Here is a 15,603-nt window from a genome sequence, read left to right as displayed (position 1 = left end):
AGAGAAATGTCTGGAACACAGACTGGGGAGATTCAATCTTCTCAAAGCAGTGATTCAGAATGAGGAAATAAGAAAACTTATGGGGTAAGTCTCATTCAAATGTTTAGGGCAGTAAGGTGGTTTGAGGTGTTCACATGACTATGAAGAACAGTGATTATTTAATAGAATTTTGCAATCTTAGAGCTGAAAGGGACTTCAGCAACAATCTAGTCCAAACCTTTGGTTGCCATGGAACTTTCTACAAATGATTCCAGAGGAGCTCAGATACAAACCCATATGAAAGCAGGATTGTTCTAGTTGGGGGGTGGGGAGATGACAAAAAACCTCCACAAAACCTTATTCATAAAATTAGAAAATTTTTTTAAATCATCATGGAAGAAAATATTTTTATTTATATTTATATCAGAGAGGCTAAAACAACATTGGTCACAAAGAATAGTTCCCCAAACGAACACATTCACGGTTTATAAAGTGAAGAGCCTTTGGATTTTAAGGGCATGTTTATTTGGAGGCATGAAAACGGAGTATGATTTTAGTCACACGGAAATGAACCTTGGATGGAAATTTTTCTATTTATGGACTATGCTCTATGCTGATTTGGGACAATGAGTCCCTAAGTCCCCATTCACGCCAGGTGGCGCCCGTGTTCAGCATTTGGAGAACAAGGCTTTTGGTTTTCTTCTTAAGGGTCAGATGGCCTCGTGCTCTGCCGGTTTAGAAAACCCGATTGGATGCCACGCTGAAGAAAACAACACTTGTGTTTTTCTGCTTTAACATCTTTCCCTCTCACTTTCGTTCCAACTATCAAAATCCGCTTAATATCTGTATTACTAAGGTGTCTTAACTTTTCAGAAAAGGAAGACAATCCCCCGCCCCACAACCGCCCCACTCCCTCTCTCTAAAGAAAAATACAGGAAGAGCCTTCCAAGGGGGTGCAGGAGGAGGGAGGCTGGGAGTCTGCAGACTTCTAGTTTAGGTTTCGTCAACTAGAAGAGCCCCAGAAAGCACGGCTCCTCTGGCCTCAGTTTCTCATCCCTAAAATAGCTCACTGATCCCTACCGTCCGTGGCATCCCCCTGCAGGGGAGTCAGACAATCCCCCACTTAAATTCTGAATTCTAGAGAAATCTGTAAAAGAGGGCTGTCATCTGGTATGGTTACCGAGATTAAATAAGACAATGTAATGTTAGGAAGCTCTGGTACAGTATTACTAACTGGATTTATTATTATTGCTCTCCTACGTAACTCATTACCCGGGGGGGGGGCGGCTCATTAGGGAAGTCTAAGAAATTACGTTTTTTTAATTCATTTTTAATTCATAATCAAGAGGTTTTAGAACTCCAGCCTGCAATGTGCTAAGGGGCAGCAGGCTTCTAAGGTAGAAATGGGGCTAAGTGCTACTTCCACAATACGCCGCCGGACCCTTTCTCCGATCTCCGGGCTGCGACCCCACGCGCTCAGCTCACAGCCAGCGAACCCCGGCTGCGGAAGAGTCACCTCTCAAACTTGAACCTCCCGGAGCCTGCGCGGTGGTGGGAGGCCTCGGACCCCGCCCCCGTGCGTCGCCGCGTCGCTGCGCAGAGGCATTTCCCGGGGCGTGCCGCGGTTGCTAGGCGACCACACCGCTCCCCCGCCCACCCTGCCGCTCCTCTTTTCCTCCCGGCTGGGTCCAGTCGCGAGCGAAGGCGCGCGGAGCTGCAGTGTCTCTACCAGAGTCCCTGGGGAAGCATCGCGGCCGGGGAAGCAGCCGCCCCAGTGCAGTGGACGCTGCTCGCTGGACCCTCCAACCGCCGCCCCTCCCCCCGGGGGGTTCTGAGCTAGGGGATGGGAGGCACGGCTCGCGGGCCGGGGCGGAAGGATGCGGGGCCGCCCGGAGCCGGACTCCCGCCCCAGCAGCGGAGGTAACGGCGCCACCGGGTAACGGGTTGGGGGCGCCGGATTGAGAGGCTGCCGCTGGCAGTCAAAGTCGGGGGGCGGGGAAGGCTTGGGCCTCCAGCAGGAGGGACGAGGGAAGGGGTCTGACCCCCTCCCGGGGACCAGCCCACCCCTCATCCTCTTCATCAGCTCCCCTCCCCCAGCCCTCAGTGTGCCGGGGAGAGGGCTAGAGCGGAGTTAGAGGTTCCCACCGTCGAGGTTATCTCTGAAGCCCTAGATCAGGAGTATATAGTAAGGAACTCTTAGAAGCTCAGACTTTGGGTGGGGATTTTTAGCAAACTGGGGGAGACAGGGAGCGATCGCTTTCAGAGAAGCCCTGTTGCTCAGAGCAGATGACCAAGAGCTTAACTCTTGGGGCTTTGCGGTGAGGGGTGCGGTTTGTCTTTGGATGTGCAGGTGAGGGTTTCTGCTGATACGGCTTTCAGTGGGTTCTATTTTGAGAGATTCTCCACCTCGCATTGTATTTTATAACTAAATGGGGAGAAGGGACTCCTCAATATTTGCGTGGAGACTTGAGTAATTTTCTCTGGCGATTTATAAGAAATCTTGTAGGTCTTCTTTCTCTTTTTCTCTGTAAATGTGGTTGCCTATCCCGTTTTGTTTTATTCATACTGTTGGCAGAGTTAGTCACATCCAGAATTTTTAGTTCTTGTTGTTGAAGCAGTTTTCGTTAAAGATATAAATGATTCTATCAGAATGTGAAAGCATGTTTTTAAAAAGAACATCCCCAAAATATTTGTATTTTTTACTCTGTACTCCTATAACACATCAATTAAGAAAACTCTAGAATTAATTTTACAAAACAGTTTTTACAGGCAACTAAAATATTCTAGCATATCTTAAAAGATTTTTAAAAAATTCTACCCCTGCAATCCGGTCATCATCATTGTATTCACAGTACATCATGTATAAATGATACAATGAAATGCTGATTTGTGTAACTGGGAAATTCATGTTCTTGGTGGCAGATGAAATACATTATTCAAGGCTATCTTGTGGATTAAATAAATCCTCTCTGTCTTTTGTGTTCCCTTACCATGGTGGAGCCAGTGTTAAAGAACGAAGACATGATTCTTAATCATTTAGCCTTTAGCTTCCACCACCCACCAGAAAATGCAGTGGGTAAAGAAGTGAAATTCAGTACATTTTGTAATTTAGAGAACCCTTTAATATTTGCTGTAGTTTTCACTGTATTTTTCTACAAGTTAGGTAAATGTTAAATAGGTAAGTAAATAAATAAATTGAAAGAACACAGCCCTAACAAGGCCTCTTATTTCCTGCCTGTAAGATGCAGAAGTGTGTAGACTGGAACTGTTCTCTCCATTACAACATGTGGAAAACAGGCTCGGGAGGAATGTAGTGCAGCCAGTGGTAGAGCTGAGATTAGGATCCAAGTCTTGAAAGTACAGTTACCTCTGTCTTTTTTTTTTTTTCTTCTGTTCTGGTTTTTAGGCTTCAGATTTGAGCTAGCTTTTATTTTCAAGTACTAAGCTAAATGAGATCCTTTTTTGATAGCCTTCATTTTTAGCAACACCCAGAAAGTAAGACTTGTTTTAACTATTTCAAAATATAAACCTAGAAATGCTGTACTCTCTTAAAAAAAAAAAAAAAAGTTGAATTTCCTCTATTCCTATGCCAAACACCCTAGTTGTTTGTATTCAGTGCCAAAATGCAGTATAGATAATTATTTATATTCATTATTCTTTGTAGCAGATACGAAGCAGTTAAGACATAGAATGTTTTGGAAATAGAAATTTGTGTACTTCAGTTACTGACAGATTTTATCTATAATCCTTTCAAATAGATTGGGGGATGGTGTCTATGATACCTTCATGATGATAGATGAAACCAAATGCCCACCCTGTTCAAACGTTCTCTGCAATCCTTCTGAACCACCTCTACCCAGAAGACTAAATGTAAGTAGATGAAGTCATTCTTTGCTCTGTAATTGTCTTGGAAAGGAGGAAGTGCTACTTAATGCTCAAGGTACAGTTACATCTCTCTGGCAACTCAGACTCTTTGTATCCTTTGTATTTATTTGTGGCTCTTGACTTTGGAATAATTTCTGTGGTGGGAGCTTAGCTTTTCAGATTGATTTTGATTTAGAGCCTACCTACTCCTTTCAACCACTGGGATAAATATATGACAGTAGAGAAATAATATACTACTTTTATCCAGGTAATGTTTATTTTTTTTACAGGATGATATATACAGTGTATTACAAAGGCTCCATTTAACAAAAACAAGGAATAGAAAATATCCCTGAATTCATAGATTAGCATTTTTTTTCCCTACGGATTAAAAAGCAATACTTACTTTTAAAGAGAATCATTTTTTTAGTTTTATTTTTTTCTTTTTAAATTTATTTTTAATTATTCTAGACATACAATATTATATAAGTTTCAGGTGTACAGCTTAGTAATTCAATATGTGTATACCTTACAAAGTGATCAAAGTGATAAGTGTAGTACCCATCTGGCACCATACATAGTTATTATGATATTATTGACTATATTCCCTGTGCTGTACTTTATATTCCCGTGATTTATTTTTTAAGTGGAAGTTTGTACTTCTTAATCCCTTCCCCATTTCCTCCCAATGAATTTCTTAATGTATAGTATTCAGTAACAGTTTTTGGGAAACACAAGATTTTAGATTCCAACACAGTCTTTGGACACTTTGCTGGGAATAAAAAATGCTTTTTGACCTCTTGGTGACACGTAGTTCATGATGCCATGACTCCATTTTGAGACCCTATTGCTATTTTTGCAGTCTTTTAGCATCACTAAAAGTCTTTTAGCATTTATCCAAGATGCTCTTACATTTTCATTGTAAACTATAAATTATCTGCTTCTAGGCTTTTATTAGGTTAAGCTTTGTGCTGCAGAGATTTTGGGTCAAGAACTAGGGAGAGGATAGTGTTTCATATCTGGATGGGAAGGTTTTTTCTTTTCTGAATTTCTTAAGATCTTTAAGACTTGATTAACACAGTAGAAAATTCTATTTGAAATGTCAAGAGACCTCCAAATTAACAGTGTACGTGAAGCATTCTTAAATAAAACATGATTAATCTGGCATTATCTGTCTCTCTGGATATAATTACATAGTTAAGATATTTGATATAGTTGATTATATACCTTGCTTGGTTATTGTGATTATAAACCCAGAATAGAAATATATAGTGTTTTAAAACACTATATATACTCTGTGTATAATAGTTTATTATACCTGTTCGAAAATCATAGCTCCTCCTAGAACAATGGAAGGAAGATTTTATTTATAGCACAGCAGACTTGATACGTAATTGATTCAGGCCAGTATTTGAGTTATTTACAGGAAAGGAAAGAAAGCTAAGGAGAGAACTTCTCCCTGTGTGGAAAAATTCCTTCCTGGAATTCTTCAGATTCACAGGCCTGGATAATTCGGAGTGGACTGACTCCACCTGATGTATCGTGTTCTGTTCTGGGAGCTACACTTCAAGAGAGACAAAGTGCAGCCTGTGTTGAGAATGTGAATAGGAATGCGTGAGGGAACCTGACACAAGCCGTGTGGGGTAGAGGGTGCAATGGGGATGACGAACCTCAAGAAAAAGGGTGGGGGCCGCACAGCCCCTTTTAGGTATCTGAGGGATTTTACATGAAATTTGGATACTTCCGTGTAGTTCCAGAGGGCAAAATAAGACTTGATTTGCAGGAAGAGAGATTTACGCTCGCTTTTAGGAAAAATCATGAGTCGGGAAATCCACATGGCATCCTTAATCTTGTAATAGTTCTATGGAAATTAAATTTCTGTTACGTATCTGCTCTTATTAGTGTCCTGTACCTGAGACCCTCTCTTTATCACAAACAGAAATGAAGACCTCCAGAGCCAGCACAGCCTTTCATGTAGGCAGAGTAGGTGAAATGCCCAGGGGTGGGCCCCGGACCACAAATACCTTTCCTACTAGCTTTTATTAGGTTAAGCTTTATTGATGACTGCAGTTCCTAGAGAATCATTCCTTTGAGTTAAGGCCTTGATCTTCTGTTAAAGTTGAAATATCTCTAGAGAGGTAACACATCACATTGTATAGCAAATTGAAAGCAAGTTTTATGTGGGGGAGAAAGTGGCTAACGTGTTTCTGTACACCCTAAGGGAAGGCCTGTTTTAGGGACCTGCATGGAGCAAAAGGCATATTTAGTGCCAGACGCCCGGTGGAGAGAGACTGGAAATATGGAGGCAGGCGCTACAGAGAGAAGAAATCAACTGAATGGGGAAAGGGAGAGTGTATAGAAGTTTAAACCGTAGTATATGGAGAATTATTGCTGCCAGTGTTTTCACGTTTTATAGTTTGTGAGGGTCTTTCACACGTTATCACACGATTCAACAACGTCCTGCAAGGTATTACTGTCTAGATGCTACAGTTAAAGAAACTGAGGCTGAGAAACTGGGATAAAGATTAAGCAGCATAGCCAGGATCTCAGCCCAGGCCTTCTGACTTCACATTTCTTCAGAACGTGTTCCCAAGATTAGCAGTGAATATTTAGATGCATTTAAGTTAGAGAGTGAGAATTTTAAGGAAAACTGGCTGAGATGCATGCACATGTCATTTTTGTCATGTAAATGTACCTAGAACCAAACAATTTTAATTCCCCAATTCAGCCAAAGGATCTTCTAATAGATTGTAGTTCCTTGAGAACTCGTGGTTATTTTTTTTTAGCACTTCTAATAGTGAACAATAAATGTTCATGTGTATGTCGGATGGGTGGGTAGGACCCTTTCTTTTTTCTTTCCCCAAAATAGAGATAATTATTTGACTTAATTACCAATGAGAAAAATGTTGCCTTGGATCTGACATTTTAGCAAGGTATTTAGGTTCTGTCTGCAGCCCTATTTTAATTTTTCAACCAGTGGTAGTTCTCTATTTTGGTATCAGTGAGATTTGCCCTGGTCCGTATCTTATCTCTTTACTTTAAAACTAAGTATCACAGTGTGACTACAGTTGTACTGGCTGCTTTTGTAATATATCATAAATGTTGAAATTGATTAAATGACCTAAAAGGAGCAGGTGGGAACTAATGTTCTTTTATAACCTAGATTAGGAGCTGTCTTTGAAAGAGTATGCCAGCACTTAAAATTTTTAATCTTTTTTTTGTTGTTTATAGTTTCATCTTTTAAAATGTCATTTATTTAAGGTGATAGGCCAGGTGTTGTTTGCACAGTTTATATTACAATTCAGCTTTTTTAAAAGTTTGGCCACTTTGGATCATTATCTTTAAATTTTTATCATATTTTTAGAGATCATAACTGTCGTTCAGCGCTCTCATGAAATTATCTACCCCTGATCATAGAAACTGCCGGAAATTGTCAAAAAGATTAGGAGCACAATTCTTCAGGTTCCATTAAGAACAGTAGATCTTCTTTGCAGTATCCTAGAATTTTTTTTTAAACAACAGCATTTAACATTCTTAGCTTAGTTGGTTTTTTTTTTTTAAGCATTTAGCTTTTTTGCTTTTCTCCCCCTCCATCTAATTTCAAAGAACCTTGTTTCATTTCAGAGGAGTACGTAGAGCTTTCTTCTGTGAGTTACTGTTCTTTGCAGGCAAAAGTTAAAGAAAATCAAGTAAAAAGGGTAGTAGTATGGCTTTATCACCTTCCTCTTGATGAGGAAGAGTTGGTGTATGTGTCTATGAAAGGGAGACAGAGAGACCCTTTATCTCTAGGAGAGTTTTATAAGAAATGCCAGAGCGTTGGACTCTCACTGTCAGATAAACAAAAAATTGGCCTGGATGATCAAAGTGTTCTCTCTGGCTTAGAGCTTTTCTGATTCAATGAACTGAGCTAGAAGCTTGCAATAATTTATTTAGGGACCTGGGAGTAGATGATGACTCCTTGGTTGATTCCAGGCCATGGCCAGCATTCAGCCCCACTGGAGAGTAGTACAGGCACTAGGAGAACCTGCAGGTGAGTTATGTTAATGGGAAGGGTCCTGGACTGACAGAAGACCTGGGTTCAAATCCTGATTCTGTCCCTTAGTAGTACTTTGTCATTTACAGAACACTTTAATATACATTATTTTGATCCTGCTATATGCCCTTAAGATTTTGGAAGGTACTTGAAACCATTAGTAAACAATACGAGACAGTATATATATAATTAAGTGCCAGATTTTGTATATAGCCTTGAACAGCTGCAATTAAGATACGAGTATGGGCTTGGGGTAGTTCTGAGTGGAAGAGAGAGGACTTGGATTGGGCCTCTCTTTCAGTGTAAAATTTGAGTGGATGGGGAGAGAAGATTCTCAGTAGAAAGACATACCTGTTAGAAGGAACCTAGCATGTTTAGAGTATGGTAAAAAGACCATCTTGTCTTGAACAAAGCAAGGCATATGTAGGGGCAGGGGTGGCTGTAATACTCAGGAGGCCTGAGGATTAATACGTAGAAGTTTCTGGAGACTTCTGCTTTTCTTATCTCACTTTTGGGTTGTTTTAACCTAAGTGGCTGGACATGTTTTGTTGTTGTTCAGTCAGGGGGAGGATTCTTTCATCCTTCCACTGTTTTTAGCGTTACATTCATTTTTATTTTCCATAGATCACCACTGAACAGTTAACGAGAGATCATACTCAGCACTTCCTGAATGGAGGTGAAATGAAGGTAGAACAGCTGTTTCAAGAATTTGGCAACAGAAGATCTGATACTTTTCAGTCAGATGGCATCAACGACTCTGAAAAATGCTCTCCTACCGTTTCTCAGGGGAAAAGCTCAGATAGCTTGAATACGGTGAAGTCCAGCAGTTCACCCAAAGCATCCAAAGCGGTGCCTCTGACTCCAGAACAAGCACTGAAGCAATATAAACACCATCTCACTGCTTATGAGAAGCTGGAAATCATCAATTATCCAGAAATTTACTTCGTAGGTCCAAATGCCAAAAAAAGACATGGAGTTATTGGTGGTCCCAATAATGGGGGGTATGATGATGCAGATGGGGCTTACATTCATGTACCTAGAGACCATCTAGCTTATCGATATGAAGTGCTGAAAATTATTGGCAAGGGGAGTTTTGGACAGGTGGCCCGGGTCTATGATCACAAACTTCGACAGTACGTGGCCCTGAAGATGGTGCGCAATGAGAAGCGTTTCCATCGTCAAGCAGCTGAGGAGATCCGGATTTTGGAGCATCTTAGAAAGCAGGATAAAACTGGTAGCATGAACGTCATTCACATGCTGGAAAGTTTCACATTCCGGAACCATGTTTGCATGGCCTTTGAATTGCTGAGCATAGACCTTTATGAGCTAATTAAAAAAAACAAGTTTCAGGGCTTTAGCGTCCAGTTGGTACGCAAGTTTGCTCAGTCCATCTTGCAGTCCTTAGATGCTCTCCACAAAAATAAGATCATTCACTGTGACCTGAAGCCAGAAAACATTCTCCTGAAACATCATGGGCGCAGTGCGACCAAGGTCATCGACTTTGGGTCCAGCTGTTTCGAATACCAGAAGCTTTATACGTATATCCAGTCTCGGTTCTACAGAGCTCCGGAGATCATCCTGGGAGGCCGCTACAGCACACCTATTGACATGTGGAGTTTTGGCTGCATCCTTGCAGAACTTTTAACAGGACACCCTCTCTTCCCTGGGGAGGACGAAGGAGACCAGTTGGCCTGCATGATGGAGCTTCTAGGGATGCCACCACCCAAACTTCTGGAGCAGAGCAAACGTGCCAAGTACTTTATTAACTCCAAGGGCCTGCCTCGCTACTGTTCTGTGACTACTCAGGCGGATGGGAGAGTTGTGCTTGTGGGGGGTCGCTCACGTCGGGGTAAAAAGCGGGGTCCCCCGGGTAGCAAAGACTGGGTGACAGCTCTGAAAGGGTGTGATGACTATTTGTTCATAGAGTTTTTGAAAAGGTGTCTTCACTGGGATCCTTCTGCCCGCCTGACCCCAGCTCAAGCATTAAGACACCCTTGGATTAGCAAGTCTGTGCCTAGACCTCTTACCATTGAGAAGGTGTCAGGCAAACGGGTGGTAAATCCTGCAAATGCTTTCCAGGGACTGGGTTCCAAACTGCCTCCAGTTGTTGGCATAGCCAGTAAGCTTAAAGCTAACTTAATGTCAGAAACCAATGGTGGTATACCTCTGTGCAGTGTGTTGCCGAAACTGATTAGCTAACGGACAGTGATGTGCTCAGAGATGCAATGTATGTATTTTTAATTATCTTGCAAACCTGAAAATGGGAAAAAAATACAAACCATTGGTGGATATGTTTTTGTTATACTAGATTTCTTCTTTTTAAACAGTAAAACATTTTTATATGACTATAAAAAGAACTCTTCAAGGGCTAATTACCTAACCAGCTTGTATTGGCCATCCTGGAATACACATTAAATGACTTTTTAATAGGTCAGTGTATCTTTTGTATTATTATCTGGTGTACATCAACCTAGGTACTATTCTGTTGGTTTAAATCCCTTTCTCTCAAGATAGACAGTATACCAAGAAGTATATCCTGAGCATTCCTCACCCTTTGTCTCCCTCAGCATCTGTTCCAGAGGGTAACTTAGGACATGGCTGTAGTTATAGATGAGAGCCGAAGCTAGGTCTCTTGCCACAGCAAGCCATTGTGCGGGCTCATTCTAGGTGAAAGGGCTCAGCAGAATGTGGGCCGTGGGCAGCTCCAGGAAGCTCTTGGTCACCTGGAGAAGTGATGTCCCTGTTTCTCAATGACTCATTTCTCTTTTCTTTGATTCTGTGATATGTGTTTTTATTTTATGTTACTATTATTTTTTAAATTTTTAAAAACTTTTGAAATAACTTTTATTTTTCAATTATAGTTGGCACACAATATTATATTAGTTTCAGGTGTACAACATAGTGATTAGACATCTATAAAACTCAGAAAGTGATCACCCCAACAAATCTAGTACCCATCTGACACCATACATAGTTATTATAATATTATTCATTATACTTTTTATGTTAGCCTTTATATCTCTATGACTATTTTAATTTGTTTCAAGTATACGGTACATTGATTAGACATCTATATAGTTCATAAAATGTCCCCCCCCCATCTATGTTACTATTATTTTATTATTATTATTGCCTCTGATTTGTTTCCTGGGCACTCAAAGCATTTTACAGACATCTTACCACTTTACCAAGTATTGGTATTAAAACTGAGTCAGATGCATTCCTCCTCCTGGGTCTTCAAGGAAGATGAAGCAGCTTCTTTGCTCCAAGGGACCCAGATGTTAAGGTAGGGTCAGCATGGAAACTGCAGTTCCCTCATTCCTTGGAACCCCGGGGACCAGCCTGCTTGCTGCATTTTCACGGACTCTCCTCTTTACAAAAGTGATCACCTTCAGGTAAACCTAACTATGGTCTCCTTGATTTCCTTCTTTTTCCAGCTATCTGCTACCTTAATGTGCCATGCTTCTCCCACTTTTAATTTAAACCAAGGACTATTTCCTAGATTCTGAGTGAACTTCAGTTAGAAGAAGAAAATCCAGAAACTGGTAGAATTCCATTTCATTTTCCTTCGTTTCAACATTCTTTTTCTCCGCTAAGATTCGAACAGTGAGGGCTGGCAATGAACTAACTGCTGGTGAAATGTCTTACATGGAAGGGTGGGTTAGAGACAGGGACAGCAACCAAAGAACTCAGCGCTGCCGGTCCTGGTCCTTTCTTCCCTGCCCTCCCTCTGCTCCCACCCGACCTCCACAGCAAGAGTGCGCCCAACTCTGTCTTCTATGTGTGCACTTTAAAGATCATTGCTTGCTACGCCATTCTCAGGATGAGCCAGTTCCATTTTTATTCTAGAATTCAGTCTCTGCAAACTCCGTAAGAGTAGGAGGCTCCTTTCGTTAGCTATCACAGTAACAAAAAGAAGAAAAATGCCATGGGCATGTTATTTAAGGAACTGTTGCCTTATCCAAAAGTGTTTCTGATTGCCACAGCACAGGCCATGAAAAATGAGAATGAACAAATGACCAGAGTGGGCCTCAGCCCGACCGCAGAGAAGAGTTCAGACTGAGGCCTGGTGTCCTGGTACTCTCGGTGACTGAGCGACTGGACTGTAAAAACCTTCATTATTTCCTTTCCTTCTGGTTACGGAAGGCAGTGGAATGTGTACCTCCCTTAGATCCGTCTAACTCCTGATGAATTCGCTAACTTTAAGGAGAAGTTGAGCAAGAATCTCCTGCATTATCTAGGCAGAGCACATGCTGAGGTGGTTCTGACAGTTAGTTATCAGTGTGGAAGACTTGCTCTTCTAAGCAAGCTGTTAACTCTACCCCAAACATATCTGACATGCACTGATCTCAGTGTTCGTGTTTTTAGTCAGAGGTGTCCTTGGCAGCCAGCACCGTGTGTGACTCGGGAGAAGGGGGCCTGCAGCGGAGGTTGGCTTGTGATCTGTTTCTGTGTGTTAAATGAACTGTGAGTTTACTGAGTCAAGTGACAGGATATAGACAACTCGTGACACTAGGCATATTCTAGAAAGCTCTGGGAAGGTGAATGGATGTGTTTCTGCCTAAATTTGGCAACCTAGAGAGTGATGCAGAGCAGAGTCATTCAGGTTGGCATGTCTGTCTTCTGCGGGCTGATTCAGGCTTGGGGAGAGCAGGCTGCTTTAAAACATAGTGGTGGTTGTGCCAGATGGATTTGGGGAGGTTTATGAGTGGGTTTCAAGTTTAGGGATTTTAAGTCGTGGATTTTGGAGTCCCTCACCCTGTGCCCTCCTTTTTCAGCCACTGTTAAATTTTTACTTGGATCCCTTCCCAGCCATGGCAGTTAGTGACTGAATGGCATCACACTTAGTGCAGAGATTCAGACTGTGTCTTACAGATACTGGGTTGTTCTTAACTGCTTTTGTTCTTTGGGTCCTTGCAATTAAACAGGTTAAATTGGTCGACTTCTTTTACTGATATTTAAATTGACAAAATTAACCAAGTTTCCAAATTCTTATCGACACAGTGAAAAGAATTAGGTAGGAATTTTTGTTTTATTTTATTCCTAAAATCATTTTTTTATTGGCTTATCCAGCTAAGTCCTGCTCATCTTATTAGGCTCTGTCCTGCCTTTTGCCTTTCTTATTTATCGATCTTTTCATTCATCAAGTGCTGTTACGATTTTTCCTTATGTTAGAATGTAAGCTTCAAATGGGCAGGCCCCATGTCTTCATGATGTTCTAAGTTAACTGGTCATGGTACTTCTGATCATGTGCAGATGATAGAGGGTTGTTTCCCTCTGTGTACCAACCCATGCAGTCAATCCCTGATCTCCCCCCCCCCCTTTTTTTTTTTTTTTTGAGAAAAGATAATTAGATAAAGGTTATTCAAGGCCACTTTCTTCTAGTCCAGTATTTGACACCTTGATAATAACCTACCTATGACAAGGGTTCTGCTTCTGTCTCATAGGGGCTGTGTGAAAGAGAAGAGAGTCTGGCCTGGATCTTCTTCCCCAGAGGAAACTGACTTATAACTATAGTAGCAGGCTTTTTCCTAGGTGTTTAAGGGGGTGTGGGACAGACAGGTTACCTGGCTAACGTCATTATATTTTAGTTTTCATGATATTTAATCTGTTAAGGATGGGATTTATTGTGCAAACGAAAAACAGAACAAATGATTAAATAAAAAATTCAATTGTGAAGCAGTTGGAATCTGTAGCAGCTAGCTGGTCATGTTGAAACACTTTCTGTTTTGCTTAATTCCTAACTAGGCATAATTATAGTTAAATGCTAAATTTTAGGTAGCAGCTGACAAATGGTTCCAAGCTTTCCTAAATAACAAATACTCCTACCACTTTAGCGAATCATGGAAAACTCCTTCTCGTTTATTTTAAATTATTTCTCTGGCATCTGTCAATTGATGTCATCAACACAGAAGCTGGAAAGGTGACAATGATTGCTCCAGATTGCCCTGGATGCCTTTTCTCCTTTGCATATTAAGGACACATACTTATCCTTTGAACCGGGTGGAATTGCCAGAACGTGTTTTCTTGATCTCTTCAGTCTCTCTGGAGGTGACCAGTCTGTAGAGTGCTAGAACTTACCATATGCAGAGCAACTGCAGACATCCACCACGTGAATAATCTGGGTTCTTCCGAGTGAGGAGACAGACAAGGCCAGGAATTGGCAAGTCAAGAAAGAGTTGTCCTCCGCCAGGCATCAGCCTCCCAGTTTTAAATTACATTTTTAATATCATCTTTTCAACATGTCTTACTTTCATCTTCAACCTGTACTTCCTAAAGTCCAAGATTTTAAAAGAATTTACCACCAAACCTGGCCTTCAACCAAATTAGGGGTAATCCTTTCCAAGTGTCTGTCAAATTATGTCTGCTAATTTCAGTGAGAAGTTCTTAAGCGTTACAGTGAACCCATCCATGTAAGGACTTCAGGCTCTGGTCCCTGGGATCCATAACCCCTGAGATAAGCCAGAGCTACAAATACATCGTCTAGACTTTGAAGGAGAGGATATGATTCTTAATATAGCTCACCAACCACTAAGTTGAGCCTAGACTCATAACTTTTCTATAACGGGAGAAGCCTGTCTGACTGTAGACTAGAAAGAGTTTCACCTCTTCTGCCACCACACAAAAAAGGACTGCCCCCAAATCAGGCCAGATGGTGACCTGTGGCTATTTCAGCTCAGGATGTCAGCCTCTAAAGCATCGGGTTTGAATCATTTTGGTATCATGGGATTCTCTCATTGTTCATTTGAATCTGCTGACTGGCTTCCTTTGGAAAGCACAGTTTGGCAGGGATGAGTCAGTGGTTTTTTTTTGTTGTTTTTTTTTTTTTTACTTTGGGATGTTTGTTTTTTGAGAAGTAAAGATGAAAGAAATACTCTGAGCGTTTTTCAGCATTTCATGATTGATTCAAAACCAAGGCCGAGAACTTTCCAGCTGGCCCTGGAGCGTTGCGGGCGTGGGGGGTGAGTTCCACTCCGAGGGGGTGCGTTCCTTTGCTGCAGGTACAGCCTCTCAGCTTGATGGCAATGACAGAGGAAGAAAGCGCTTGAAAAAATCCTGGGAGTGGGATGAGAAACAGCCTTTCGGAGATTCTGCCTGCAACATGCTTTTAGTTCCCCAGAGCTTCGGTCCATAAGCCCCGGCATTGGTGTGAAGAAGGGAAATAGGAAAACACATATGGGGAGCCCTAACTATGAGCTCTCCCGACCATATTTACTGTTTCCGCATTTCCTAGTCCCCAGGCTTAGCTTCAGGATGAAGCCTGGCAAGCAGCTTCAAGGAATATAGCTTATTTGGGAAGTTTCACATTTTTAGTAGGCCCAGGCCTTGGTCTGTGGGATGATTTAAAGCCACAGGGAATCGAACAAATGGAAGGAAAAGAAAACAATGTTCTTAGGGGCCTGTGGACCACTCACCCACTGCCTGCTTCTGACCTGGCCCTGAGCCATTACTGCCGTGGCAACAGGAGCTAAGTGGACAGTGAACTGAAGAACTGCCTTCTGCCACCTCGAATGTCCCCTGGATTCTTGAACAGACTTTCTGCTCTATGATATCCTGGCCTAAAGCTAGAAAAGGACCTTTTCATACACGAAGCAACAGCATGGTGGACTAGCTGCTGCTATAGAAGCTTTAGGCTAGGTGGAATTTAAGAGTATCAGCCTTCAACATAGCCATCACATTTCCCCATGACCTAGTACACCCCAACGCCCACGGCTTTTAGTACATTT

At 41.7% G+C, this 15,603-nt stretch overlaps 1 protein-coding gene across 1 annotated transcript; it reads left to right on the top strand.

Moving 5' to 3' along the window:
* Nucleotides 1–1,633: 1,633 nt before the first annotated feature.
* Nucleotides 1,634–10,310, top strand: DYRK3 (dual specificity tyrosine phosphorylation regulated kinase 3). The gene is made up of 3 exons (XM_006922827.2): nt 1,634–1,899; nt 3,738–3,849; nt 8,501–10,310. The coding sequence occupies exons 1-3, from the start codon at nt 1,823–1,825 to the stop codon at nt 10,073–10,075; spliced, it is 1,764 nt and encodes a 587-aa protein (XP_006922889.1). The 5' UTR covers nt 1,634–1,822; the 3' UTR covers nt 10,076–10,310.
* The last annotated feature ends 5,293 nt before the right edge of the window (nt 10,311–15,603 follow it).

This window comes from Pteropus alecto, unplaced genomic scaffold, assembly GCF_000325575.1.
Source record: "Pteropus alecto unplaced genomic scaffold, ASM32557v1 scaffold359, whole genome shotgun sequence".
In the NCBI taxonomy this organism is placed as follows: domain Eukaryota; kingdom Metazoa; phylum Chordata; class Mammalia; order Chiroptera; family Pteropodidae; genus Pteropus; species Pteropus alecto.
The sequence above is the reverse complement of the archived record's forward strand: the minus strand, read 5'-3'. Positions and strand labels throughout refer to the sequence as shown.

What these genes read in the sequence shown, in the direction of transcription:
- DYRK3 (XM_006922827.2), top strand. Translation starts at nt 1,823, where the DNA reads ATGGGAGGCACGGCTCGCGGGCCGGGGCGGAAGGATGCGGGGCCGCCC. An exon ending in CTCCCGCCCCAGCAGCGGAG is followed by an intron (nt 1,900 to 3,737) that starts GTAACGGCGCCA and finishes CCTTTCAAATAG; the next exon opens with ATTGGGGGATGGTGTCTATG. An exon ending in CTCTACCCAGAAGACTAAAT is followed by an intron (nt 3,850 to 8,500) that starts GTAAGTAGATGA and finishes TATTTTCCATAG; the next exon opens with ATCACCACTGAACAGTTAAC.